General features: G+C 47.3%; 1 protein-coding gene across 2 annotated transcripts in view; it reads right to left on the reverse strand.

Moving 5' to 3' along the window:
- Window positions 1-3,255: 3,255 nt before the first annotated feature.
- The window catches only part of LOC110534068 (copine-4), an 81,999-nt gene continuing 72,191 nt past the window's right edge, over window positions 3,256-13,063 (reverse strand). For both annotated transcript variants that reach the window (XM_036966594.1, XM_036966592.1), the window contains 3 exons: window positions 4,650-4,783; window positions 4,204-4,440; window positions 3,256-3,835 (listed from right to left, as the gene is read on the reverse strand). In XM_036966594.1, the coding sequence (XP_036822489.1) occupies window positions 3,704-3,835; window positions 4,204-4,440; window positions 4,650-4,783 (503 nt within the window). In that variant the 3' untranslated portion in view covers window positions 3,256-3,703. The remainder of the gene's footprint in view (window positions 3,836-4,203; window positions 4,441-4,649; window positions 4,784-13,063) is intronic.

A 13,063-nucleotide genomic window follows, 5' to 3' on the forward strand; every position in this document is an offset into this window, starting at 1 on the left:
AGGCACTTACAACTGAATGCAATGTGTTTTATTAGCCACATGGTTTGGTTGTTTTTGGAGGCTGATCCTTCTGGCTGTCTCCATGGTGCTGCCTGTCCAACTCGTCAGATAGTTCATGTTGAACCAGGACAGAATTAATTGACTGCCGGCTGCTCTGGATATGAAAGGGCCCTTGCCTGCCCTTTCTATAGTATTCATCACGCATCTCAGAAATCTCTGTCCCTCTCATTGCTATCAATCTCTCCCTCTCTTCTCCCCATCTCCCTCCCTCTCTCCCCATCTCCCTCCCTCTATTCTCCCCATCTCCCTCCCGCTCTCTCCCCATCTCCCTCCCTCAGTCCTCCCCATCTCCCTCCTTCTCTTCTCCCCATCTCCCTCCCTCAGTCCTCCCCATCTCCCTCCCTCTCTCTCCCCATCTCCCTCCCTTTCTCTCCCCATCTCCCTCCCTCTCTTCTCCCCATCTCCCTCCCTCAGTCCTCCCCATCTCCCTCCCTCTCTCTCCCCATCTCCCTCCCTTCTCCCCATCTCCCTCCCTCTCTTCTCCCCATCTCCCTCCCTCAGTCCTCCCCATCTCCCTCCCTCTCTCCTCCACAATCTCCCTCCCCATCTCCCTCCCTCCCTTCTCCCCATCTCTCTCCCTTTCTCTCCCCATCTCCCTCCCACTCTCTCCCCATCTCCCTCCCTCTCTCTCCCCATCTCGCTCCCTTCTCCCCATCTCCCTCCCTCTCTCCTCCACAATCTCCCTCCCTCTCTCTCCCCATCTCCCTCCCTCCCTCTCTTCTCCCCATCTCCCTCCCTCAGTCCTCCCCATCTCCCTCCCTCCCTTCTCCCCATCTCCCTCCCTCTCTCCTCCACAATCTCCCTCCCTCTCTCTCCCCATCTCCCTCCCTCCCTCCCTTCTCCCCATCTCCCTCCCACTCTCTCCCCATCTCTCTCTCCATCTCCCTCCCACTCTCTCCACAATCTCCCTCCCCATCTCCCTCCCTCCCTTCTCCCCATCTCTCTCCCTTTCTCTCCCCATCTCTCTCCCTTTCTCTCCCCATCTCTCTCCCTCTCTCTCCCCATCTCTCTCCCTCTCTCTCCCCATCTTTCTCCCTCTCTCTCCCCATCTCTCTCCCTTTCTCTCCCCATCTCTCTCCCTCTCTCTCCCCATCTCTCTCCCTTTCTCTCCCCATCTCCCTCCCACTCTCTCCTCATCTCCCTCCCACTCTCTCCTCATCTCCCTCCCTCTCTCTCCCCATCTCGCTCCCTTCTCCCCATCTCCCTCCCACTCTCTCCCCATCTCTCTCTCCATCTCCCTCCCTCTCTCTCCCCATCTCCCTCCCTCCCTCCCTTCTCCCCATCTCCCTCCCTCTCTCTCCCCATCTCTCTCTCCATCTCCCTCCCACTCTCTCCACAATCTCCCTCCCCATCTCCCTCCCTCCCTTCTCCCCATCTCTCTCCCTTTCTCTCCCCATCTCTCTCCCTTTCTCTCCCCATCTCTCTCCCTTTCTCTCCCCATCTCTCTCCCTCTCTCTCCCCATCTCTCTCCCTCTCTCTCCCCATCTCTCTCCCTTTCTCTCCCCATCTCTCTCCCTCTCTCTCCCCATCTCTCTCCCTCTCTCTCCCCATCTCTCTCCCTTTCTCTCCCCATCTCTCTCCCTCTCTCTCCCCATCTCTCTCCCTTTCTCTCCCCATCTCCCTCCCACTCTCTCCTCATCTCCCTCCCTCTCTCTCCCCATCTCGCTCCCTTCTCCCCATCTCCCTCCCACTCTCTCCCCATCTCTCTCTCCATCTCCCTCCCACTCTCTCCACAATCTCCCTCCCCATCTCCCTCCCTCCCTTCTCCCCATCTCTCTCCCTTTCTCTCCCCATCTCCCTCCCACTCTCTCCTCATCTCCCTCCCTCACTCTCCCCATCTCGCTCCCTTCTCCCCATCTCCCTCCCTCTCTCCTCCACAATCTCCCTCCCTCTCTCTCCCCATCTCCCTCCCTCCCTCTCTTCTCCCCATCTCCCTCCCTCAGTCCTCCCCATCTCCCTCCCTCTCTCCTCCACAATCTCCCTCCCCATCTCCCTCCCTCCCTTCTCCCCATCTCTCTCCCTTTCTCTCCCCATCTCCCTCCCACTCTCTCCTCATCTCCCTCCCTCTCTCTCCCCATCTCGCTCCCTCCTCCCCATCTCCCTCCCTCTCTCCTCCACAATCTCCCTCCCTCTCTCTCCCCATCTCCCTCCCTCCCTCTCTTCTCCCCATCTCCCTCCCTCAGTCCTCCCCATCTCCCTCACTCTCTCCTCCACAATCTCCTTCCTGCCCTTCTTCCAATCTCCCTCCCTCTCGCCCCATCTCCCTCCCTCCCTTTTCCCCATCTCCCTCTCTCCCTTCTCCCCATCTCCCTCCCTCCCTTTTCCCCATCTCCCTTTCTCCCTTCTCCCCATCTCCCTCCCTCCCTTCTCCCCATCTCCTTCTCTCTCTTCTCCCAATCTCCCTCCCCCTCTCTCCCCATCTCCCTCCCACCCTCTCCTCATCTCCCTCCATCTCCCTCACTCTCTTCTCCCCATCTCCATCCCACAGTCCTCCCCATCTCCCTCCCTCTCTCCTCCCCATCTCCCTCCCTCTCTCCTCCCCATCTCCCTCTCCCCTCCCCATCGCCCTCTCTCCACCCCCCATCTATTCTCCCAATCTCCCTCCTCCCCATCTCTCTCCCTCCTCCCCAGACACCTCAAAGGGAGAGTCGTGACTTATTCCAATTCTAGGAGGAATTGTCACCGTCCTCACATGGCTGCACATGGACAGACTTGTTCTGTTCAACTTCAATCAGAACATTCCCATCATTTTTATGGAGGTTTTTAAATCAATAGAATATATTTGAAATGCTAAGAAAGTGACCCCAATTCCCAATTCCTTTGAGTAGTTTGACATGCACACCAAAATATTGAAATTCTGCCAATTCAGTTCTCCGTATTTTCTACGGATTTTTCATAGAATGATTCAAATTGATATGACCACAATTCCAATTATGTTTTCGACTTGAAACCCAATAGTTTTTTTTAACATAGTATAAGTCACAAGCATATTGATAAAGCTTTTATTATTATAAGTAATTCATCATTTCACAGAATACTGCATTGCAACATGACAACGGAAAATTATCTGGCCATAATATTCTCCAGTGAACTTCCAGAATACTCAATTTGTGCTGTCAACATGCCTCATAGTAGAATGTCCTTTATCCCTACAATACTGTCAACTCTATTGTTCACTAAGAAAACAACATGAACCATGAGAAAACAGTGTCTGCTTTATTACCAGCATGCAAAACAACACTTCATGCATCTGCCTTATCTGCAATATGGACTACTGAGGACGCAGACGTTTCTAAACGCAGGTAGCTAGTTCATTCACTGTGGTCCAAAATGTTTTACAATGTATGAATATCAAGAAATGTAGCAAAATCTCAACAAACTCTTATAAAAAAAGGAACGGGGGTGTTCTATACATTCCTTCATCGATAGTTGTTCATCTGTAGGGATGACAGTTTGGTTGTTCGTTTGTGTGTCCCCCCACCATACCAATGCTTTGAATGATACCGTTGCTTTACAGATGCAAGCCTCGGAGGCCACGCATGCACAATGAAAAGAACAAACAAACGAAGAGCAAAACAGTAAACTTTTCAGTTAGTCAGCGTAAGGTGCTATCTGTTGTATCGAGTGCGTTGGGCCCCTCCTCTCAGGGGGCGAATGTCCTGGAAGACTCGAACTCACTGGGCACTTTGGGCTTGATGCCCTTGTTGTTGTAGTAGTCAACCACCTGGTTGGGCACTTCTGCTAGGACAGTCTTCGCCAGCTCTGCAGGTGAGCCCTGGAGAAGGACAGAGAGAAACCTGTCACTTCCTGTAACACCCAGGTAACCTCCCAGTTCCCCAGGTAACCCTCCTAGTTCCATAGGTAACCCTCACAGTTCCTCAGGTAACCCTCCCAGTTCCTCAGATAAACCTCCCAGTTCCTCAGGTAACCCTCCCAGTTCCCCAAGTAACCCTCCCAGTTCCTCAGGTAACCCTCCTAGTTCCTCAGGTAACTCTCCCAGTTCCTCAGATAAACCTCCCAGTTCCCCAGGTAACCCTCCTAGTTCCATAGGTAACCCTCCCAGTTCCTCAGGTAACCCTCCCAGTTCCTCGGGTAACCCTCCCAGTTCCTCAGGTAACCCTCCTAGTTCCAGTAAAGACTCACATGTTTGAAGTTGCGGAAGGGGACGAACTGGACTATGTCTCGTAGGCAGGGCTCCCCCTTGGGCGAGCGAAGGATTCCGTCATCTCCATCCAGCATCTGCATGTCACTGAAGTCAGCACTTCCCACGCCTACAATAATGATGGACATGGGCAAGTGGGAGGCTTGGACGATGGCCTCGCGGGTGTCTGCCATGTCTGTGATCACTCCGTCCGTTAGGATGAGCAGAATGAAGTACTGCTGCAGATATAAAGGAAGGCAATGACTGGGGAGAAACGTGAGAGAGTAATGTCTGTGGGGTGTGTTGGAAATACATGTTGAGCATAACTCTAAAACGTTGCGGAAGTCTCCCATTGACATCAATACATGATTTAAGCTCAATCTAGGTTCAAGCTATGCTCCCAATCAATTGGTTCCAAGGAGAGGAGGACAACTGACAGCTAGCTTACCATGGCCTCCTTGGTGTGCATTTCCTGTGAAGCGGAGCTGGCTACTTTCTGGATGATGGGGGCGATGTTGGTGGGGCCGTAGAGCTGAAGCTTAGGAAGGCATGTCTGATAGGCCTCCACCACCCCTTGGATACCTGCACACCCATAGACATATGTTGGAAAAACACAGAATAACACACACACAGTAACACTCAAAGTCATGTACTTCTGGAGAACTCTGGGTATTTGGGGACACACGACCAACAGCAATGCACACAGGTGTGAAGGTATCTTTGTGGAGTAATTGAGACCCATGATATTCCAGGATATTTTTCACTTTGAGGGAAGCAGTCACTCTGTGAATAGTTAGTTACCTTCACAGCTGCATTGACTTGTATTTATCTCTTCTCACCACCACATGGATCACCACATGAGTGGCCTCCCATTCGGCTGAGCAGCAGAAGTAATGCTACTGATTTACTGATTGAGTGGGCATTTGAGGTCACACACAAACATCTGTGGATAACTTCACTTAATTAACAACCCCTCCATCACAACCTCACTGGTCACACACACACACACACACACACACACACACACACACACACACACACACACACACACACACACACACACACACACACACACACACACACACACACACACACACACACACACACACACACACACACACACACACACACACACACACACACACACCCACACCCACACCCACACCCACACAGCTAGTGTAGACTAACAGTGAAATGCTTACGGGCCCTTTCCAAAAATGTAGAGAGAAACATTTTAACAAGTTATAACAAGTGGAATAAATCCACAATGAGTAAGGGGTAGCAGTACACGGGGTAGCAGTACTGAATCCATGTCCAGGGGTACGAGGTAATGGAGTTCCATATGTAGATATAGGTAGGAGTAAAGTGACTAGGCAACAGGGTAGATAGTAAACAGTAGCAGCAGTGTCTGTAATGAGTCAAAAGAGTTAGTGCAAAAAGGGTCAATGCAGATAGTCCGGGTAGCTATTTGGTTAACTATTTAGCAGTCTTATGGCTTGAGGGTAAAAGCTGTGTGCCGGGTCCTGTTAGTTCCAGACTTCAGTACCGCTTTCTGTGCAGAAGCAGGGAGAACAGTATATGATTTTGGTGGCTGGAGTCTTCCTCTGACACCACCTGGTATAGAGGTCCTGGATAGCAGGGAGCTCAGCACCAGTGATGTACTGGGCCGTACACACTATCCTATGAAGCGCCTTGCGGTCGGATACCAAGTGGTGATGCAGCCAGTCAAGACGCTCTCAATGGTGCAGCTGTAGAAGGGGAAGAGTTGTGCCTTCTTCATGACTTTGTTGGTGTGTGTGGGCTATGCTAATTCCTTAGTGATGTGGACACCGAGGAGCTTAAAGCTCTAGACCCGCTCTACTACAGCCCTATCGATGTGGATGGGGATGTGCTCTGCCCTCTGTTTCCTGTCGTCCACAATTGGCTCCTTTGTCTTGCTGACATTGAGGGAGAGGTTGTTGTCCTGACAACACACTGCCAGGTCACTGACCTCCTCCCTATAGGGTGTCTCATCGGGTCGTGTCGTCAGCAAACATAATGATGGAGTCGTGAGCGGCCAGGCAGTCGTGGCTGAACAGGGAGTACAGGAGGAGACTAAGCACACACTCCTGAGTGGGCCCTTGTTGAGGGTTAGAGTGGCGGTTGTGTTATTGCCTACCCTCACCACCTGGGGGCGGCCTGTCAGGAAGTCCAGGATTCAGTTTCAGACAGTAGTGTTCAGTCAAAGGGTCCTGAGCTTAGTAATGAGATTTGTGGGCACTATGGTGTTGAACGCTGAGCTGTAGTCGATGAACTGTGTTCTCACATGGGAGAGGGCAGTGTGGAATGCAATAGAGGTTACGTCATCTGTGGATCTGTTGGGGTGGTATGCAAATTTAATTGGAGTGGGTATGTGAATTGGAGTGGGTCCACACACACAGAGAGAGAGATTTAATTTCATCAGTGAGAGGCACTCCTGAGGGGATGAGAGTGTGTGGAGAGGTGTAGAGCAGCAACATTAAGACATCTATAGGTCTCATTACTGACCACTATTCTGCAGACATATGGAGGTCTGATTACTGACCACTATACTGCAGACATCTGGAGGTCTGATTATTGACCACTATACTGCAGACATCTGGAGGCCTGATCACTGACCACTATACTGCAGACATCTGGAGGTCTGATCACTGACCACTATACTGCAGACATCTGGAGGTCTGATCACTGACCACTATACTGCAATGTGGATGTGGACACCTGCTCGTCGAACATCTCATTGTCATGCTGAAACAGGAAAGGGCCTTCCCCAAACTATTGCCACAATGTTGGAAGCACATAATTGTCTAGATTGTATTGTATGCTATAGCATTAAGATTTCCCATCACTGGAGCTAAGGGGCCTAGCCCAAACCGTGAAAAACAGACAGAACTTTTATTCCTCCTTCTCCAAACTTTACATTGGCATTAGACATGGTTATCTTAGGTCTGTATGCGGCTGCTTAGCCATGGAAACCCATTTCATGAAGCTCCCGACGAACAATACGTTCTTCCAGTTCTGTGAGCTTGTGGCATACCACGTCGCGGCTGAGCCATTGTTGCTCCTAGAGGTTTCCACTTCACAATAACAGCACATACAGTTGACTGGAGCAGTGCCAGCAGGGCAGAAATTTGACGAACTGACTTGTTGGAAAGGTGGCATCCTATGACGATGTCATGTTTAAAGTCACTGAGCTCTTCAGTAAGGACATTCTACTGCCAATGTTTTTGTATGACTGTGTGCTTGATTTTATACACCTGTCAGCAACAGGTGTGGCTGAAATAGCCGAATCCATTCATTTGAAGGGGTGTCCACATACGTTTGTATATATAGTGTATCTTACACAAGCACAAACACCGGCACGTACACACACAGGCAGTCTCAGCTTGCCACTCCCTCTACCCACAGTAATGCAAACGTTCACCTTCAAACAGATATCAATATCAATAATTGGTACAGGCACAAAGGAAGACAGTTTTTGACTGAGCGTGTGCGTGTGCGCGCATTGGTGTGTGTCCACATCTAACAGCATCTGTACGACAGTCAGTTTTCTTGCATGAAAAACTGCAAGCTATGCCCTCTGCCTTAGGAGGTGGGCTGGAAGCTTGCCTGACAGAGGAGTACTGAGACTGATCTATTCCTGGCAAGAATCTATGGACTGGATCAGAACCTGTCTGGCTCCTCTCCACCCATCCAGGGCAGCTGCCAATCCAAACAAGCAAGATAATAGAGTGGCACGAATACAAGGTAGAAAGTGGAGGATGAGCTGAAAAGCTGAAAAAAATAAAAGCTATTCTTATAGTCTATTATTTTACAGTGTGTGAAAAAGTGTCAGGGCTGTGTGCAGGTAAGCTGGATAGATCAAATGAGATCAATTGAATTAAACTTGGCAACTTTGTAACATATTTAACTCTTTCTATGAGAATGACGCCTCACTTTTCAAGGAGAATCATATTCACTTGATAATGATGCACTTGAAGTCAGAAGTTGACATACACTTAGGTTGGAGTCATTAAAACTCGTTCTTCAACCACTCCACAAATTTCTTGTTAACAAACTATAGTTTTGGCAAGTCGGTTAGGACATCTACTTTGTGCATGACACAAATCATTTTTCCAACAATTGTTTACAGACAGATTATTTCACTTATAATTAACCGAATCACAATTCCAGTGGGTCAGAAGTTTACATTCACTAAATTGACTGTGTCATGAAACAGCTTTGAAAATTCCCTAAATTGATGTCATGGCTTTAGAAGCTTCTGAAAGGCTTAGTGACATATTTTGAGTCAATTGGAGGTGTACCTGTGGATGTATAGTACGCAAGTATAAACACCATGGGACCACTGGTCTGATGAAACAAAAATAGAACTGTTTGGCCATAATGTCCATCGTTATGTTTGGAGGAAAAAGGGGAAGGCTTGCAAGCCGAAGAACACCATCCCAACCGTGAAGCACGGGAGGGCAGCATCATGTTGTGGGGGTGCTCTGCTGCAGGAGGGACTGGTGCACTTCACAAAATAGATGGCATCATGAGGATGGAAAATTATGTGGATATATTGAAGCAACATCTCAAGATATCAGTCAGGAAGTTAAAGCTTGGTCACAAATGGGTCTTCCAAATGGACAATGACCCGAAGCATACTTCCAAAGTTGTGCCAAAATGGCTCAAGGACAACAACGTCAAGTTATTGGAGTGGCCATCACAAAGCCCTGACCTCAATCCCATAGAAAAATTGTGGGCAGAACTGAGAAAGCGTGTGCGAGCAAGGAGGCCTACAAACCTGACTCAGTTACACCAGCTCTGTCAGGAGGAATGGGCCATAATTCACCCAACTTATTGTGGGAAGCTTGTGGAAGGCTACCCGAAACATTTTATTCAAGTTAAACAATTTAAAGGCAATGCTACCAAATACTAATTGAGTGTATGTACACAAAGGATGTGTTTATACCACCTGTTTAACCTATTCGAGGCAGTATTACATTTTGTTTATGTTATAAAACATTTGTCTTGCTAGCAGCTTTAGAAAAGTATTTCTCTCCAGGGAGTTATGTTTTAGACATTCAGAAAACATTATTTCTCTCCAGGGAGTATTACACAAAGGGCTGTTGCGGTGACAGTATTACCGCCACACCGGCGGTCACGAGTCATGAAGGCAGTCAAATTCCACGTGAGCGTTTAGTCACGGTAATTAAGCTTCTCTGAGCTCTGATGCTGCTGATGGTCATTAGTAGCCTACCAAACTAGCTAACTACCTGGTACTCAGCACTATATTGTCCCTCTAATCACTCTGACATCAATGCAAATATAATTGAAAATCTAATCAAACACTTAATGAGAGTCCATGAGCTCATGTGCGCAACATTTCTATAGGCTATGCAATTGGGAGAGAAAACAGAGTGATGGCCTCTATTAAAAAGAGGAGGTTCCCATCAGCTTTCTGTAGGCTAGGCCTACAATATTTATTTTTCAACTTTCCTAATATTAAGTAAATTGCTTATATTTCTAACAGGAGTATAGCCTACCTGGCTGACATGAAAATTAACCATGGGAAAAGTGTCCTCCATTCACTATTTAAGTGCGTAGATGACATCTATTTTTTCCCCTGCCCCTGTTGTTTTGAGACAGGTGAAGGATAATGGTCCATTCTAAATCAAAACAAATTTCACACATATATATTATTTAGTATATGTAATGACAAGATTAAATCAAGAATAGTTTGATGGGTGAAAATATTAGCTTATCACTTGTGAATTATATATTATCACTTGTGAATAATGCCCAGCATAAGAAACATTGCCTTTTTAAGTTGTTTACTTTTTCTAATCATAATCGCACACCTCATGTAGCCTAGCCCATTGGCCTATATGTTTTGATAAGGTTCGTATCACAACTAAAGTGGCCAAATAACTTCCTAAAATTAAGCACATTAATCCTCTTTACAAGGGGTGTAGAGTCTGACTGGCATACACATGCAATGTATTAGTTTCGCGTTTGGGGAAGATCATTTTCACAAAAGAAATGCACCTTTATAATAAAAGCATTACAAGCCAAATCACATTTGTGTCCACTTTTGATAATGGTGTTTTCCCACTAATGGAACATTCATGCATATAGCCTATGTGTGTGCATTGCTGCGCTTATAATGTGAAGAAATAGCATAATAGTGTATCACATTTGAAGTTAAACGTTCTAATCTGTTGCGTCAGCCTCATTGCATAAAAACGTTTTTTTGGGGGGGATGCTAGTGGTTGTATTAAATTTGGGGTCTATCACATCCCACAACTGTTCCAGACTATGTTTGGAATATTTATTTATCGCACAGAATAGGTCAACTTTTGTACTATGGGGGATAGTAGATTGACATAGGTTAGATCTTTTGCTGTTAGTTAGGCCTATTCATCTTGTAGGCTGAAAAGTAAATGTGGACAGTTCTTCCAATATCTTCAATATACACCTTGGAATTGGATAAGGACTCACGCAGTTGTGTCCCCAAAGTGTCTGTCTTCACTTGTAGCCTGTGAGAAAGACCCGATCATGTGACCGGGTCTCCCGATCACAATAGCCATGTGAGTGAGAGGTGCTTTGGAGCAGCAGCACTCAGGTAGTAGGGAACAACAGCCACTGGCCGCAAAAGGAATGGAGTTTATTTAGGGTGCATTAGGGCCACACAAAGGGGATGCCGCCGGGAAGTTGAGGCATTATCAAGTGCTTGTCAAATTCTGAATGAGAGACTGATGAAGTGTGTAGAACCAATTTTTTTTTATCATATTACTCCAGTGCTGGCCTCCCTACACTGGCTTCCTGTCAAGGCAAGGGCTGATTTCAAGGTTTTACTGCTAACCTACAAAGCATTACATGGGCTTGCTCCTACCTATCTCTCTGATTTGGTCCTGCCGTACATACCTACACGTACGCTACGGTCAAAAGAAGCAGGCCTCCTAATTGTCCCTAGAATTTCTAAGCAAACAGCTAGAGGCAGGGCTTTCTCCTATAGAGCTCCATTTTTATGGAATGGTCTGCCTACCCATGTGAGAGACGCAGACTCGGTCTCAACCTTTAAGTCTTTACTGAAGACTCATCTCTTCAGTGGGTCATATGATTGAGTGTAGTCTGGCCCAGGAGTGTGAAAGTGAACGGAAAGGCTCTGGAGCAACGAACCGCCCTTGCTGTCTCTGCCTGGCCGGTTCCCCTCTTTCCACTGGGATTCTCTGCCTCTAACCCTATTACAGGGGCTGAGTCACTGGCTTACTGGTGCTCTTTCATGCCGTCCCTAGGAGGGGTGCGTCACTTGAGTGGGTTGGGTCACTGATGTGATCTCCCTGTCTGGGTTGGTGCCCCCCCTTGGGTTGTGCCGTGGCGGAGATCTTTGTGGGCTATAGTCGGCCTTGTCTCAAGATGGTAAGTTGGTGGTTGAAGATATCCCTCTAGTGGTGTGGGGGCTGTGCTTTGGCAAAGTGGGTGGGGTTATATCCTTCCTTTTTGGCCCTGTCCGGGGGTATCATCGGATGGGGCCACAGTGTCTCCTGACCCCTCCTGTCTCAGCCTCCAGTATTTATGCTGCAGTAGTTTATGTGTCGGGGGCTAGGGTCAGTTTGTTATATCTGGAGTACTTCTCCTGTCTTATCCGGTGTCCTGTGTGAATTTAAGTATGCTCTCTCTAATTCTCTATTTCTCTCTTTCTTTCTGCTGCTCCAGTTTCAACTGTTCTGCCTGCGGCTATGGAATCCTGACCTGTTCACCGGACGTGCTACCTGTCCCAGACCTATTATTTGACCATGCTGGTCATTTATGAACATTTGAACATCTTGGCCATGTTGTGTTGTAGTCTCCACCCGGCACAGCCAGAAGAGGACTGGCCACCCCACATAGCCTGGTTCCTCTCTAGGTTTCTTCCAAGGTTATGGCCTTTCTAGGGAGTTTTTCCTAGCCAACTTGCTTCAACACCTGCATTGCTTGCTGTTTGGGGTTTTAGGCTGGGTTTCTGTACAGCACTTTGAGATATCAGCTGATGTACGAAGGGCTATATAAATACATTTGATTTGATTCGATTTGAACAGCCTGCACAAAAAAACAAAGCAGAGCTCATGCCTTTCAAGCAACTTTTTTGAAATCATCATTGGAGTCACATCATGCAGCCTTACAATGTACTAAAAATCAAAACATATAGCCCAACGTTTGTAGAACAACTAAAGTTACATGAATAACTCTAAATTAAGCATATAGGAGTACCTATTTCTATGTTAACCACTCAATACAGAATAGCCGCATGTGCGCACTTCCTCAAATCAATTGGAGGAAATATCCTTTCTATTTTATTCAGCTTTGTTCAATTGTATTCCTCATACTATAAAATAATGCCATGGAATTCTAACCAGATCTTGTCTGCTAAATGAACTAGTGTATCCCACAGCCATATGGCATAGCCAGATCAGGACCTAACATAAGGACAACTCAGAGTATGCTACTCTGTTGTTCTGAAATAGACTACATTTTCTTCATATCATGTTTCTTTAGACCTGTCTAAAATACCTAATGGATTCATTAGACTTTTTAAAATGTAGATGTTCCAAAGGTCTGCATCAGTAGCTTGTAGGCTGTGTGGAAGCCAAAATATGTTAAATGTGTTTATGTTAATTAACGGTCATTTGGAACAATGCTTGACAATTACCGGCTGACTAAATGTTGTGACTGCCACAGCCCTAACCCAGACCATTATTCATTCGGACTGCCAGATGGTGAAGATTCATCACTCCAGAGAACGGGTTTCCAATGGCAATGAGCTTTACACAACTCCAGCCAACACTTGGCATTGTGCATAGTGATATTAGGCATGGACGAAGA

This window comes from Oncorhynchus mykiss, chromosome 3 (assembly GCF_013265735.2).
Source record: "Oncorhynchus mykiss isolate Arlee chromosome 3, USDA_OmykA_1.1, whole genome shotgun sequence".
Lineage (NCBI taxonomy): Eukaryota > Metazoa > Chordata > Actinopteri > Salmoniformes > Salmonidae > Oncorhynchus > Oncorhynchus mykiss.